This window comes from Mesoplodon bidens (genome assembly GCF_964165515.1).
Source record: "Mesoplodon bidens genome assembly, chromosome: 13".
NCBI classification, from domain to species: Eukaryota; Metazoa; Chordata; class Mammalia; order Artiodactyla; family Ziphiidae; genus Mesoplodon; species Mesoplodon bidens.
In genome coordinates this window covers 50,866,716-50,884,029 of record NC_138169.1, presented here as the reverse complement: position 1 = coordinate 50,884,029, position 17,314 = coordinate 50,866,716, and the positions used below count along the sequence as shown (strand labels likewise).

The 17,314-nt window shown below is 38.4% G+C and overlaps 1 protein-coding gene across 2 annotated transcripts in view; it reads right to left on the bottom strand.

The window, feature by feature from the left end:
* GALNT1 (polypeptide N-acetylgalactosaminyltransferase 1) overlaps window positions 1-17,314 on the bottom strand; it is a 128,094-nt gene that overhangs the window by 14,008 nt on the left and 96,772 nt on the right. For both annotated transcript variants that reach the window (XM_081252537.1, XM_081252536.1), the window contains 5 exons: window positions 15,746-15,953; window positions 10,929-11,099; window positions 8,713-8,830; window positions 7,051-7,231; window positions 6,033-6,172 (listed from right to left, as the gene is read on the bottom strand). In XM_081252537.1, coding sequence (XP_081108663.1) covers window positions 6,033-6,172; window positions 7,051-7,231; window positions 8,713-8,830; window positions 10,929-11,099; window positions 15,746-15,953 — 818 coding nt within the window. The remainder of the gene's footprint in view (window positions 1-6,032; window positions 6,173-7,050; window positions 7,232-8,712; window positions 8,831-10,928; window positions 11,100-15,745; window positions 15,954-17,314) is intronic.

Sequence of the window (17,314 nt, the reverse complement as noted above, 5' to 3'; positions counted from 1 at the left end):
CTACAATACATTCACTCCCCTGCAAGGTGCTCTCATGAAGTTTTGTGGTTTTAAAAACTACCTATATACTGCCAACCCCTAACTTTAGATCTCCATCCCAAACTTTTGTCCAAGCTGCAGGTTTTTTAATGCAAATATCTATCCATTATCTTTACCTGGATCAAATGTAACATGTCCCAGACTGCACTGCTGAGCGCCTTCTGCACCTGCTCTACAGGCCTTCCCATCTCAGTAAGGCCAACTTCACTGCTCCAGAGTCTCAGTCAAAATCTTAATATAATCCTTGGCTATTCTTTTCCTTTCCCCAATATATCAGTTCTACTCTTGTTCCCACAGAGTTCTTTCTGACATAGCAGACAATCTGATCCTTTTCAGTGACATCTCTCCCTTCAACTTCCCACCTCAGAACAAAACCCAAAGTCCTTACTATGGCCTACAAGCTCTATGTGATTTGGCCCTCACTACGTGTTGACCTTATTTTCTTCTGCTCTCCCCCGTCCACTATACCCAGACAACTGGCCTCTCTGCTGCTTCTGGAATGTGCCAAAGTACATTCCTGTCTTAGGGCCTTTGCACTTGTTTTCCTTGTGCCTGGAACACTCTTACCCCAGAAATTCATCTGACTTGCTCCTTCACTTCCTTCAGATCTCTGCTCAAAAATCACCTTACAAGAGAGGATTTTTTCAACTACTCCACATAAAAGAGCACCACCACTCCCGCCCACAAGTCATTCTATCCCCTTTGTCCTTACCACCACCTGACACCATGAATATTCAAAAAAAAAAAATCTGTCTTCCTCCAGAGACTGTAAGATCCACAAGAGCAGAGACTTTATTTTATTCACTGTATTCCCAGTACTTAAAATAGTATCTATCAAGTAGTAGGTATGCAAATATTTGTTGAGTGAATGAAAGGAAGGAAGAAGTGACAACCTCCTGCAGATCGGGGGGTGGGGGGCCGACTTTTCCTGAGTGTCAGGAAGATTCAGTCCTGGCGTGGGACCTGGATGTGGCCCTGTCCACACAAATCATCATTCCCTGTTGTGACCTACGCAGAAAATTTTGCCCTGCTATCAATTCCCGTCACAGAAGTGTTGGGTTTTTCTTTTTTTCTATTTGGATTCACATGCTTTCAAAAAGTCAATTTTATAATTTAAAGGTTTATAAAGATTTGCAATGAACTGCAGACAGACCCAGTAAAAACAAAATTTCTTTACTAAGCAATGCACTTTCATACAGTATTTCCTAAGCTACTAAAAAATGTTGGCCACAAGTAGCTAAACTGATTTATAAACCGCTTCTGGGTTGTAATCAGAAAATTGAAAATCACTGCCTTGACCTAATAAAAAGAGGGACCTTGGGGAATTAGAAGATTATTAAGAAAGGAGAACCACAATCTTTATGGCCCCCTGGCTTGGGGTATTGCACTGTAGTAAAGAAGAGGAATAACACTTTCTCAGTAGTAACACATAGTAGCCCAATACTTCTGCTCCAATAAGTAGAGGGAAAAACAGCTAAATTGCAGAAATCCTATTTTTGAGTCTATTAGAGAGCAATGGAAGCAATTAGGGTGAGGTGAACTATAATCCCAGAAAGGGAAGAGCCCTCCCTGGGTGAGTTGACAAGCACCAGATGTCTTCCTCTGTAAGGACATTTGCTGATGGTGCAGGCTGAGGACAGGGTGTGGTCCAAAAGGGCCTTTTCCTCAAGGAAAGAGCACAGTGATGTTGGTTATGTGAAGGCTAGCATGACAAAATAAAAATCAGAGGAGCCGGGCTTCCCTGGTGGCGCAGTGGTTGAGAGTCCGCCTGCCGATGCAGGGGACATGGGTTCGTGCCCCGGTCTGGGAAGATCCCACATGCTGTGGAGCGGCTGGGCCCGTGAGCCATGGCACGTCATGGCTCATGCGCATGAGCATGCACGTCCGGAGCCTGTGCTCGGCAACAGGAGAGGCCACAACAGTGAGAGGCCTGCGTACCAAAAAAAAAAAAAAAAAAAAAAAAAAAATCAGAGGAGCCCCAAATACAAGGCCATTCTCCCCATGGGACATTTGCTATGCTGTCAGTGGGTGGTAAGCTGTGGCTAGAAAGGCAGAATGAAATCCTCCACATCTCAAGAGGGAAAACTGTCATTATATGCAGATGCCATGATACTATATATATAGAAAACCCTAAAGACTCCACACAAAAACTACTAGAACTGATGAACGAATTCAGCAAGGTAGCAGGATAGAAGATTAACATAACAGAAATCAGGTGCATTTCTTTACACTAACAATGAAATATCAGAAAGGGAAAGTAAAAAAAAAAACAATCCCTTTCAAAACTGCATTAAAAAAAACACCTAGGAATAAACCTGACCAAGGAGGTGAAAGACTTATATGCTGAGAACTATAAAACATTAATAAAGGAAACTGAAGATGATTCAAAGAAATGGAAAGATATTTTACGCTCTTGGGTTGAAAGAATTAATATTGTTAAAGTGGCCATACTACCAAAGCAATCTATAGATTTATGCAATTCTTATCAAATTACCCATGACATTTTTCACAGAAGGAGAACAAATAATCCAAAATTTATACGGAACCATAAAAGACCCAGAATTGCCAACTCAATCCTGAGGAAAAAGAATACAGCAAGAGGCATAACTCTCCCAAACTTCAGACAATTCTACAAAGCTACAGTAATCAATACAGTGTGGTACTGGCACAAAAACAGACATATGGATCAATGGAATGGAACAGTGAGCCCAGAAATAAACCTACACACCTATGGTCAATTAATCTTTGACAAAGGAGCCTAGAATACACAATGGAGAAGAGGCAGTCTCTTCAGCAAGTGGTACTGGGAAAGTTGGACAGACAGCTGCATGTAAATCAATGCAATTAGAACACACCCTCATACCATACACAAAAATAAACTCAAAATGGCTTAAAGACTTAAATATAAGACATGATACCATAAAACTCTTAGAAGAGAATATAGGCAAAACATTCTCTGACATAAATCATATCAATGTTTTAAGTCAGTCACTCAAGGCAACAGAAATAAAAACAAAAATAAACAAGCGGGACCTAATCAAACCTACAAACTTTTGCACAGCAAAGGAGACCTAAACAAAATGAAGAGACAGTCTATGGACTGGGAGAAAATATTTGCAAATGATGTGACCGACAAGGACTTCCAAACTGTACAAACAGCTCATACAACTCAATAACAACAACAACAACAGCAAAAAAAACCCAATCAAAAAATGAGCAGAAGACCTAAATAAATATTTCTCCAAATAATACATACAGATGAAATACATACAACAGGCACATGAAAAGATGATCAACATAGCTAATTATTAGAGAAATGAAAATCAAAACTACAATGAGGTATCACCTAACACTGGTCAGAATGGCCATCATTAGAAAGTCTACAAATAAATGCTGGAGAAGGTGTGGGGAAAAGGGAACCCTCCTACACTGTTGGTGGGAATGTAAATTGCTGCAGCTACTATGGAAAACAGTATGGAGCTTCCTCAAAAAACTAAAAACAGAGTTGCCAAATGATCCTGCAATCCCACAACTGGTCATATATCCGGAGAAAACTGTAATTTGAAAAGATACATGCACCCCAGTGTCACTGCAGCACTATTTACAATAGCCAAGACATGGAAGCAACCTAAATGTCCATCGACAGATGAAGGGATAAAGAAGATATGGTACATATATACAATGGAATACTACTCAGCCATAAAAAAGAATGAAATAATGCCATTTGCAGCAACATGGATGGACCTAGAGATTATCATATTAAGCAGAGTAAGTCAGAAAGAGAAAGACAAATACCATATGATATCACTTATATGTGGAATCCAAATTATGACACAAATGAACTTATCTACAGAACAGAAACAATCTCACAGATATAGAGAACAGACTTGTGGTTGCCAATGGCGGGGTGTGGAGGAGGGATGGATAGGGAGTATGCGATTAGTAGACGCAAACTATTATATATAGAATGGATAAACAACAAGGTCCTACTGTATAGCACAAGGAACTATACTCAATATCCTGTGATAAACCATAATGGAAAAGAGTATGAAAAAGAATGTGTGTGTGTGTGTGTGTGTGTGTATGTGTGTGTGTGTGTATATATATAAATGAATCACTCTGCTGTATAGTAGAAATTAACACAACATTGTAAATCAACTATACTTCAATAAAATTAAAAAAAAAATCTTCCACATCTCCTGGTGCTTAGGAGACAAATTCCTGCTAGACAGAAGACCTGAAAAAAATAACAACTGGTCCGCCCCACTGAACAATGTGGGAGGCTAAAGTATACTAATCTCAAAACCTCAGAAAGGCAAAACTTTCAGGGTTGAGGAGACAGAGACCCCTCCAAGAAGCATACATGAGCCAGAAGTGAACTAAGTCTTCCCTAAAACTGCAACCCAGCTTCACCTAGCTCAATCTTTGTTATGGATTGAATTGTGTCCCCCCCCTCCAAATTCACATGTTGGAGTCCTAACCCCCAGTATCTCAGAATGTGACATTATTTGGAGATAGGTTCTTTACAGAGGTAATCAAGTTAAAACAAGGTCATTAGGGTAGGTCTTAATCCAATATGACTGGTGTCCTTATAAAGAGGGCAAATTTGGAGACAGACACGTACACAGGAGAATGCCACGTGAAGATGAAGGCAGAGATCAGGGTGACGCTTCGACATGCCAAGGAACACCGAAGACTGTCGGCAAACCACTAGAAGCTAGAAAGAGGCAGAGAACGGATTTTTCTTCACAGACCTCAGAAGGAACCAAACCTGCCCACACTTTGATCTTGGATTTCTAGTCTTTAGAACTGTGAGACAAAACATTTCTATGTTTAAGCCAGAAGTGGTATTTTATTATGGCAGCCCTATGAAACTACTAAAACCCCTGACTTGATCAGACCCCTGGACTAAAGAGAAGGATCCATTTAGATTTCCTACACACAGAGCACAACTTGAGCTGGGAACCAGAAAGAATGGCTATCGACATTCTAGGAGAACAGTGGGACAGGGCACAAGAAATTCTTCCTTGTGACCATCCTGGTAGTTATACCAGAAGGTAAGAAGGCAAGACTCTCTCACACCAGACCCTATACTATGGGCACCCACAAAGATTAAAAAGGCCAAACTCCAAAGCACAACTAATTGTGTTGGCTAATTATAAGCACTAATAAGTAAATTATTTCAGTTTCAAGAAGATCTGCTGTTGAATTCTAAGAGCAATGACTAAAGACATCATCAGAGATAAGCATGCTAACCAACAGTCTTTCCAACCGCCATGCCCACACTGAGATTTTGGACTCCCAAGGGAAAATAAATGGGTGTTAAAAATACAACTTATTATAAATGGTCTTTCAAGTTTCCTTGTCAGTTCTTTACAATTTATCTTTACTTTGAAGTTCCTCACAGTTTGATTTGGGCTAATAAATGCTAGGACATTAGCTTTAGGAATATATGGTTTCAACTAAATGGGCCAGTTTGTTAAAATAAGAAGTCTATCAAAGACACTAATATACTGTAACAAAAGTCCAACTGTGAAAGGTGAGAGGTAGAGCATTCTTCTTTTTTTTTTTTTTTTTTTTTTTTTTGCGGTACATGGGCCTCTCACTGTTGTGGCCTCTCCTGTTGTGGAGCACAGGCTCCGGATGCGCAGGCTCAGCGGCCATGGCTCACAGGCCCAGCCACTCCGTGGCACGTGGGATCTTCCCGGACCGGGGCACGAACCCGTGTCCCCTGCATCGGCAGGCAGACTCTCAACCACTGTGCCACCAGGGAAGCCCGAGCATTCTTATTTTAACAAAATATAACATGATAAAAAATTAATAAGGTAGACTGCTTCAACTAACAAGAACTTTCTCACATTTGAGATAACTTTAATATGAAGGTACTCCCTTGTTAGAAGTTTAACCTCTATTCTTTTTTATAAATCAGTGAGAACATAATAACCACACAGAATATATACATACATATATATATATATATATATTTTTTTTACCTCTCCCAAAGAGAAATAGTGACGTGGAATCTGAGAATCGGGATAAATATTCTCTAGGTACCAAGAGAAAGGTCTGCATTGGAGTTTGTGTCTTAGACCAAGTCTTGATGATATATCTCCATAATCTACCTTTGTAACACCTGTTAAAAGAAATAAGTGACTGAATTATTAATGTTCCGTTAAGTAACACATTTCTATTTATATATTGCATCTAAAAAGCCAGTCAAACAGGAAAAGTAGTGTCATTTTGGTGATGTGTGACTACACAAGTGACATACCATAAATCCACCTCCCGAAGTATAAAACAAGGAAATATATAAATGTGTTTTTCAAAGAAAAATTACATTTATCTGAGAACGATATACATGCTAATAATATTACACACAAATGTAAGTTATATGGGGTCAGAAAAGTTTAATATTTGTTAAGGCCAAAACAAAAATAAAGACCAATTTTGCCCAAATATGAAACAGAGGTTAAACAGAGCAATTGTTTCCAGTCAGGTTTCTCTCTCACAGCTCACTGAATTGTGTGCGCTGCCACTGCACAGTCTTGTGGTGACTGGAAGAGGATGGGATGGTAACAATGCCAGGCAGATTTATAGCTGATGGAACAGCTGTTGCCACAAAACTCAGAAGAGCAGAGAAAGACTCCTGGAGAGAAGTCCCTGGAGGCATGTTACAGGGCTCTGCACTGGCCTTGAAATACCTGACGCTTTCATATACATGTTAAATGTTGCAGTTAGGTTTAAAAAAAAAGAACATGGAAAGCACCTGGACCAACAGTGACTTCTGCAAGACTGGATCATGTATTGTTATTGTTAATGACATATACCAGGCATTCTGCTAAGCACCTTCTATATGTATGTGACTTCCTTTACTCCTTATAACAACCTATGAGGTAGGTGTCTCACCTCTGCTCAGAGGTTCTCTTCCACTCCTTCTTATCTCTCTTCAGAATGCATTAGGATCAGACCAAGAAAGTTGGTTTTGTATTTCTAATGCAAAATAATGCTAACCTGGAGAAATTATATAGAAGAAATTCTTGAATTCATCCATCCACACTTCTGCAAGTCGTCTGTTATTTTTATTGATAATCTGCCCTGTGCCTCCTGGAAACGTGTAGGGTGTAGCTTTCCTAAACACATGTCCAACATGTGAGCAAGTAACAATCTCCAAAGTTCCTCCACACTGCCAAATCTGAAAACAACAGCAAAGAAGACCAGTTTTAAACACTGATAATTCTAAAAAAACAAAAAACAAAAAAAAAAACGGTTCACATCTATTGAGTTTCATAGCTGGAATTTCACAGAATCAAGGGTGTACAGTGGAGCTCCTGCTATATGGCCCCAAAGCCAGTGCTTCCTCAATTTTTGGTTCTGATCAAGCCAGAAGTTGAAGGTTAAATTCAGAAATATAGGTAAATGCAAAATACAGAAAAGACTTGAGGTCCACAGCAGTATTTCTCTAACAGCAAGCCGTCACTCTTACAAGGGTCATAAAATTCAAATTTGATGAACTGCAACCAGTACTGACAAGGACATACTGTTTCATGAAATGTTTATATTATGGGTTGTGTGTATATTTATTAATATGGTTCGTGGTCAAAAAACTTTGACCATGCAGTATTCAGCCAGAGTCCTATCTGTTCCTCCTTCTCCAAACCTGTCACAACCTGTACATTAAACAGAACCTAGGAATCTAAACTTGATTACTCGTGAGTTATTCAGTGGACACTGAGAGCACACTCTATGTTGTTTGTGAGAATAAAAACAAAAAAGGAGTAAAAGAAAGATCATTAACTGTTGTTTCACATCCTTAACGAAATTATCCTTTCAAAATACATTTTTCCCTAAGTCAAAAACCTATTTTCAATTAAAATACATTTTGAAAAATTTTGATTTTGTTAAATATTCAGTGTGCCTACCTTAACATTTTTACCGGATCATAAAGTGATACAGCTAAGTAGGATCTCCAAGATGATCTGGAGTTCAAACCTCTCCTTTTATAAAGAGCAAAGCTATCTACCAGGAACACAGCAAGCTAGCTGGGTTAGACTTCAGTGCAGTTCAGTGTTGATTTCCACTACAGGCCATGTGTCTAAAGTTCATTATTTTCAGAAATACACTATGTCATTTTAAAAATATGTTGTTTTTTGTGAACAGGAAATGCATAAGACTTAAGGTTGACAGGGTTACATTAATTTAGAATAATTTCAGAATTCTTTTGCCTTTTTCTTTTTATGGGGAAAAATATAAAGCTGGTAAAGTGACCAGGTTTAAATAAGAGAAAACAATTTTCAAACCAGAAGGACAAAGCATATTAAAGAAAGTGAAATTATGTTTTTGGCAGTTAAGTAACAAAGTAGCATCTACAAACTATGTGTTATTTTTGTTTATTTTTAGAGTTTGAATTACTTCCTTGAAAGTAACAAATTAAAGACAACCGGGGAATCTTGTATAAGTTTTACAGGTGGACTAGTAATATAACTGAATTATTTGCTTAAAATAGTTTATAATGAACCTTTAATAGTATCACCAAACTTTTTATGGGCTGAAGGCTGTGAAGTCTGATTAAACTCATATTAAATTCACTTTTTAATTTTTATTTAGAGATAACAAATATTTAAAGCATATCCATATTTGAGGTTATACAGATTACTTTTTTCAAAGGGAACTTACCCTAAAGGAAATTTCTAGGTTTTCTCCTCCCCAAATATCCATTCCAGCATCATATGTTCCAATTTCCTGAAAGTAATCTCTGTCTATTGAAAAAAGGCCTCCTGCCATTGTAGGTGTTCTGAAATTCAATCATAATACTATACCGTTAATTGTAACAATTTAAAATTTACTATCAGTTTTTGTTTTTAAAAGTAGTTTTGTAACTGTTTGTCACTACAGAATAAATGCTTATTCTCACACTCTTCAGAAACTTTCACAGGCTCCCAGGGCTTTCTTTGTTTTTATGCTGGACCTGCACCCCAGTTGTGCTGTCACAGATCCTACCTGGACAGCCTTCTCTGCCTGGACACCCTTCCCTGCCCAGTCCCAAGGGCTCTTACTGTCTTCAGTACCTTTCTCGATCCTCAGGTCCTGACTGAGCTTCTACCCCAAACTCCTTAAACTGAAGCTATTTCTCATAATCCTCTCCATCTGACTGTATATCTACTCCATAGTTCCAAGCAACCATAAATGCAGTTGACCACATTAACCAACTAGACTCATGTTAGCAGCTCTAACACGCCAGGTTCTAAGGGGTGGCAAATATTGCAAAGATGTAAGACTAAACAGGATGAAAGCAATGCAGCCCTTTCCCTCAACCTTTAAGGAAGGAGATGAAGCACAGAATAAAATCAATATACTCCTCCTAAGTAAGGAGATCATCACCCTGACCAAGTATGGTAAATTCTCTGCCTCAAAACATGGCCTAGGTATGTAGAGTGGGTGGGAATACGTAGAATTAAGCAGAGAAATGATAATGAAGGAGGATTTAAATAAATGAATACCAAATATTGGTTTCCTTGAAGAATGAATATGGGGAAAAATTGGGTTCCAATTAAGAGACCGTAATTAAGTTCCAGGGACAGAGGACACTATGGAGATCATATTTTAGGATGAACTGGCTACCTATGTAACCCTAAAACATACTAATTCCATGCACTGGTGAGGGTAGCAGCATTTGCTTTTCCAGTAGAAATAGCTGTTTCCACAAAGAAGTTAGGACTTACTTTGATTTTAGAAGAGAAAAAAGAATGAGAAAGTCTAATATCTTAGAACTCAAAGGAAATAGGCTGACACCCAGCATTATCATTTAGTGCAGGGGTTTCTTGACCTAGGTTTGGGGATCTCTCTAAATTTCCTAGACTTGTATGTAAACCCTTCTGTTTGCACATGTGCATCCCTGCCTCCCACCCCCAGTCCCACTTTAGAGAAGACTCAAAGCTTTTATCAGATTTTTCAAAGAAGTCCATCATGTATGGAATGTTTAGTGACCCCTGGTTTAGATGGTGATTTGAACTGTCACCAAAAGAGTGGAAAAGTCCCTTTACTAGGAAAGGACTCAGGCTGGCTAGGGAGAAAGAGCACAGAATTAGTGAAACCTCTCTTCAACTTTGTCAGAACTGGACTTAATTCAAAGGAAGACAGATCTGGGAAGCCTTCTCCTCTCCTGGAGAGGAGAAGGCTAAAAAGCCTGGTGCTGCAGGAACTCTCAATTACTACAGAAGCAGCAGGCTGATGCAACTGGAATCCTAGGATGGCTCAGAAGGCTCAAGGTCTCTATCTAAAGGTCCTGAATAGCATGAAGGTTTTTATCCCTTTCTGAAAAAAATCTATATAAGACCAAATATAGAACAAAAGAAAAAGCAGAAATGCATTAATGGAAATCCTTTTTTATACTTTTGTCAATTCTAGTTATTTTTATATTTGAAACAAGCTTTTTCTAACCTTATCAGATGGTACATGTCTGAATTTAAAATCTTACATGTTACATTTTATTACCCAGTTTTAGGTATTATTTTCACATATTGGCACTTACAATTAATTAAGGGATGGTTTAAGTTAAATATTATTAACCCTAACAACTGAATTAAAGCATAAATTATAGATCTGAAAAATGTTGTTCATATAGGAATGAAAGAACATACGCATGTCACCACCATTTCTCACAGGCACTAGATTTATAGAAATGAAAAATCTGAATTTTATTAATTCATCAGAGGAAAAAAATCCCTCTTTGAAATAATGATACACATGAAAGATGGCTCTTTACTACATATATGGTGCACAAATCCTTCGTGTCTTTCAAAATACACATATAATCCTTCTAATATGATCCCCAGTGCTTCACAATCCCCCGCCAATAACACATTAGGGAAAATGTTTGACAAATCAATTACCTCACAGGAAGAGTTCGATCACCTTTCCTTCTGTCCATTTCTCTTTGGGGAACAGGATACCAGCGAAAATTGAGCTTCCAGTTGAATCCACCATAGGTCATGTCAGAACCTGCCATGTACTCAAAAGTATCATCACTGATCACATCAATGATAGGACAGACCACTGTCTTCCTAAAATCATAAAAGCAAATTAAAAATCTTTTAAAACCTTCTTTTTTGAGGGCTATTGTAACAACTATATAACAAGTGTATACTAAGTGTTTTTAAAATAAAATAAAAATTCTATTATGTTAAGGACAATGGTGAAAAAATTCCCTGCTATATCCTACCAAGCTAGCATCATAATTATCATATTTATTTATAACTTATTGAAAATAACCTTCCATCCCCCTTCCATTCATACTTTTATATATTTGCCACATGTAAAAGTACTTCAAATATTTCTACAGTATTCAAGAATAACTTTATATGACTATATATTTAATAATTCTAATGACTACTATTTAATAATTTTAAGCTAACAATTTTCTTAATAAATGACTTCTGGACATTTGTGTTTCTTATAGATTTTTGCTATTAAGATACTAAGTGACCATGTTCATATACACAATATTTCACTTTTGCTTTAAGAGTGAACTTCCAGGAGTGAGATAAGCGAATTAAAGGAAAGAATTTTTTGTGGCACTATTCATAACTTCTTTCCAAAAGTGTTATATGTATATGTATATACAGATTCCTTATAATACTATCAACTTGGGATGCTATTTTCTTGCAATTTTGTTACTATAATAATGTTACATAGTATCTCTGGATTTAAAAAATGTATCTTTTCTAATGATTAGAAAGAGTATTTTTCCTGCAGTTTGTATTTCTTCATACAAATTGTCTGAACACGCACTCTGAAATATTTTTCTTTTGGTATTGTGATTTTTATAAACTTGAAAAAACACACATGCCCACAGCCCCTTCTAAGAAACAGTGCCCTCTGCTCAGAGCCCTTGGGAGCCACATTTTAGAGTATGTGATATCCTCCCCATCTGACTGGTGTCTTATTTGAGAAACCTTTCCTTACTCCCAAATCATAAAGATATCCTCCCATATTATCTTCAAAAAGAATTATATTTTTGCCTTTCATATTTATCTTTAATCCTTATGAAACTGATTTTGGGTATTACATGCAGTAAGTATACAACTTCGTTTATTTTCCTTATGGATGACTAATTGTTTTAGCACTATTTGTCTAACAGTCTTTTTTTTCTGCTGCTGTAATCATAAGTGCCTGCTCTGTCATAAATCAAGTTTTCATAGAAACATGGAGTGGCTCTGTTTCACTAGTCTATTTGTGAATTCCTGCATCAATACGTCACTGCCACAATTAAAATAGCTTTAAAATAAGTCTTGATGTCTAGTAGGGCAGGCCCAGTTGTACCTGACTCCTCTTTTTCAGGGGTGTTTTAGCTATTTTTTAAAATGTGTATTTCCAGATAAATGTTAGAATCAGCCAGTTTCTCCAAGAAAATTCTGTTGAGATTTCCAATTAGAAACACATTGAATTTATATAGATCAATGTGGAGAGAAATGACATTTTTATATTGACTTTTCTATCCATGAACATTATCCTTCTCTCCGCTCAGATTATTTTCCAATGAATTTCAACAGTTTTCTATTTCATGCATCATTTGTTAAACATATTCCTAATTACAGCCTATGATTTCCATTGCTATTATAAATGGTATCATTTCTTTTCTTCTTCTTACATTATATTTTCTAACTCTTCCTGCTGGTATGGAGAAGGCAACTGACTTTTCTATGGTGATCTTATGTTTGGCTACACTGCTAAATTCTTATTATTTCTATTACTTTGTGTATAGTTTACTTTTCTTTGTAAAAAACACATCATTTGCAATTGACAGCACTTGTTTTTTTCCTTTCTAATTCTTATACCCTTTATTTCTTATATTATTGCAAAATCTAAGGCTTCTAATAATACTGAGTAACAGTAATAATTCAGGGCATTCTTATCTTGTGCAATATCTTCCAAAAAATACTTTCTGCATTTCTTTATTGATATGATGTTTGCTAGTTAAGGGTGTGTGTGTGTGTGTGTAGCTAAATTAGTTTAGCTTCTTCAATTAGTAAATTTACATTCCATAATAGTTTACTAAGTATTTTTAATCATAAATCAATGTTCATTTTAATCATAAATGAACACTTTTTTCTGTATCTACTAAAGTGATTACAGAGTTTTAATGACAGGGTTTTGTTTCTTTTGTTTTTTTGTTTTTTGTTTTTTTTTTTGCGGTACGCGGGCCTCTCACTGTTGTGGTCTCTCCCGTTGAGGAGCACAGGCTCCGGACGCACAGGCTCAGCAGCCACGGCTCACAGGCCCAGCTGCTCGGCGGCATGTGGGATCCTCCCGGACCGGGGCACGAACCCACGTCCCCTGCATCGGCAGGTGGACTCTCAACCACTGCATCACCAGGGAAGTCCTAATGACAGGGTTTTAATCACAGTTTCAGAAATATGTTAGTAGGGTATATTATGTAAATTGGTTTTGTAATATTACGCTAAACCAAGTAGTAATGATATGTTACATATATTGATATGTTATATGATATGCTTTACTTATATATATAAATATATATATATGTTGATATGATATTAATAAATCTCAGTTGGATTCAGTTTGCTGGTGCTGTGAGATTTTCGTATTAGCATTCATGAGTGGGTTTGAGTAATTTTCCACATCTGTTCTGGTTTCATATCAAGGTTATACTAGTCTCATAAAAAGAGCTGAATTGGTACCCCTTTTCTATGTTCTGCTTACAAATTCTTAGGGGAGATCCGTTTCCCCTCCTCCACCCCATACCAAGGTTGAAACAGCCAAGTTGTCTTTGGTGTGGTGGGATTCATTTCTCATTCTAACACAGAAGTACAGACATCAGGAGCCTAGCTTTATACAGGTGTTTGCTATTCGTCTTCCCACTGTAGGCGGGGCCCAGGCCTTGGCTCCCATCCTCCCATCTGTTTGTCTTTCAAGGCAGAAGCTCAGTGTCCCCTAAGTTCAGCAGAAACCCTACAAGTGAAAGCTGGCTTTAGTGCCCAGACTGCTTTACTTGTTTGCACTTTGTTCTGAGATCTGCAGAATTTCTTACTTTGCTGCCAACTTGGAGATGCATTTAAAAATGTTTTTGGGGACTTCCCTGGTGGTCCAGTGGTAAAGAATCCACCTTACAATGCAGGGGACACAGGTTTGAACCCTGGTCGGGGAACTAAGACCCCACATGCTGCAGGGCAACTAAGCCCACACGCCACAAATACTGAGCTCTCGCGCCTCTACTAGAGAGACTGTGTGCCGCAAACTACAGAGCACACATGCTCTGGAGCCCATGCGCCACAACTACAGAGAGAAAAACCCACATGCCACAACTAGAGAGAAGCCCCCGCGCCGCGATGAAAAATCCTGCGTGCCTCAATGAAGATCCTGCATGCTGCAACTAAGACCCGACGCAGCCAAAAATAAATGAAATAAATAAATCTTTTTAAAAATGTGTTTTGAATTTATCCAGCACTTAGCTTTTTCAGTTGGAAATGTTATTCAGGATACCTAATCTACCACACAGCCCAACTGGAAGTTGTTGTGGTTGTTATTTCAGCCAATTTCCCTTTCATATTTCTGTCATCACCTCACATTGCTTTCTCTCCACGGGTCCAGGCTCCTGCTTCATAAAGGTTACACATTGTCTTTATGCAAGCAAACACTTCCTAAATCAGTCATCTGTTTCACAGAGAAAACAATTTACAGAAATATCCTATTTCTTCTTCAGGCAGTGTTCTTCCTAAAGCTACTGTATCTTCTCATTGCCCAAGCAATTCATCTTTGAAAGGGGAGAGATGGGGACTTCCTTGGCGGTCCAGTGGTTAAGACTCCATGCTCCTAATGCAGGGGGCATAGGTTCGATCCCGGGTCAGGGAACTAAGATCCCACATGCCGGGTGGCGTGGCCAAAAAAAAAACTGGGTAGGGGGGCGGAGATGTAGGTCCAGCATTTGCTTAAAAACAGAATAGATGCAGTGACTTTGGCTCCCACTATGCTCTACGTGACTAGTAAAAGTTTACCCTGCTGAAATCTAAACCTTAATGTTAAGTTGACACAGACAGCCTCTGGTTCAAACTTCAATGACAAGCAGAAATTCAACTAACATAGGTCTTGCAGACTGAAGTTAGGTTGTCTCCTCATATCTAGGAGCTAAGGCCAAGCCCAGCAGTAGGTAATTCTTTGAAAACTGTGCATCATGAAAGACTACAACCATGAGCCTGCACTGCTCCCAATGTTCTACCTGTATTATCCAAGATTACGTCCTTTTCCATATACAATCAAGCATTTCAGGAGACAATGTGTATCTCCCCACCCCCTTCTACTTTGTGCTACAGGCTGAGGATACAGTCCCAGTAAGGATGCAGACAGAGAGATGACCTGCTCACGCCCCAGTGTCAGCCTTAGAGAGCAGGGACAAGTAAAGGGCTTTATCCTACCTTCCCTGAGATCCGTGTCTATCTGTTCTGCTCCCGTTTAGTGAGAGAGCATATAGTATACATCCTAACATGTTTCCTAATACATCCTCATTAACAAGACAGTCTGAAAACATTCCTTCCAGACTTTAGAACGTGGTCTTATTCATATTTAGTTTAGAGTACTCTTCATGGGTATTTTAAAGGAAAATATTTTTATATTTATTTAAAAACATGGAATTTTGCAACTTACCATAGTTTAGGACAAACGCACTGAAAACAATTTATAGACTCCAGAAAATTACCTGTCATGTTTGATCCTGGCTAAGAGAGGCTCCAGCCACCCCACTGTACATTCACAGTGAGCATCTAAAAAGGTGATCACTTGGCCTTTAGACACTGCAGCTCCTTTTAACCTAGCTCTGATCAATCCAGAACGTTGCTCCATTCGAATTACGTGAACTGGTACTTTCAGTTTTTTCACGTAACTCTCTAGAGGTCTTTTCAGAAAGTCTGAAAATTAATAAAACAAAACAAATTTTTAAAAATAACATGAAAAAACTGCGAGCTGGCATTATCCAGATGGAAGGCAATTTTGGTTTGCAATATTCATTCAACACATACCTACTGAGCACTTTCAGTGAGGCTCCCTGACTCACAAACCCGTTTCACTTAGGAAGCCTTTTTATTTCCTGAGAGAATGTACCAGAACTGCCTCTCCTTTGTTACACGAGGAATTAGGGGAGAGCCTCTGGGCTCAGGCTCAGTCAAAGGCACGTTACCACACTTCTCTAAGCAGCTCTCCGTCAGGCTCAATTCTCCTTTTCTCTAATCATGCTTAAGGATCAGGAACAGAAAGAAGGTAGTTCAAGAGAATTAAATCCAGACCTCAATAGAGAGAAAGAACACAATACGCAATAGCTGTTAGAGTTTGGAAAATTGTGGGGTTTCTTCAAAGGCAGAAACAAATTGTCTTATAGTTTATCACAGTCTCTGACTATGTAGTTCTTTTTCAGGAGGTGGGAAATGAGGTCAAGCTAGATGAGAATGCTGGACGGGAGCTACAAAACCAAACAGAACCCTTACCAGACAGGTCGGTCTAAGTAAAAAAGGTTTCCAGAGGGAAGGGCAATTGAAGAGGAAAAGAGAAAGGGAGAGTGAATGGGTGATGAAATCAGCAGCTATCCTAGAGAGATCAGATAGAGGTTATGCTCCTAAGCCAAGGATTTCCTGCCTGCAAAGTACATAATTGATTTTAAAAAGCAGAAAAGGTTCCACTTCCTCAAACCAAAGACAGGAAACTTTTCACATCAGGTTAGTTCATGGTGCTTATGCCAGAGAAGTGACGGATGGTGATCAAATGTCTTTCCAATTTGTCCCCATACCACAGGTGCAAGGACAGTCTCTCTAGGGAAGGAAAAACTTGACATGGAGCTACTAGGACTCCTGTGACTAGCTCTGCCCTGGGACCCCAGTAAAGGAGGTCAGGGTGTAAGTATTAAGGGGCTCTTTAAATACTAAACGTGGGAATCCAAAGGGCTCCCTACATAGCGGAGAGGGAAAGACAAATAGTAGTGGAATGGTTCTGGTCCATTGGAACTGGTTAAGACCTGACTGATTCAATAATGGAATAATCAGGACTATGAAAACTGTGAAAGAAAAAAAGGCCTCTGTGTCCCACTACACCAGAACACCAATCATTTCCATGTCTGCTAATACACTTCCTAAATTATCTGGGCTAAAAAGAGAATCTGAAAAATATGTGGAGAACTCCTCTCTGATCACCATGATTTTATGAACCAAATCTTAGGGTCAGAAACATATATAACTTGATTCTGAGTAAAAAAAAGGTGAGGGTAGTGCCAACCCCAATG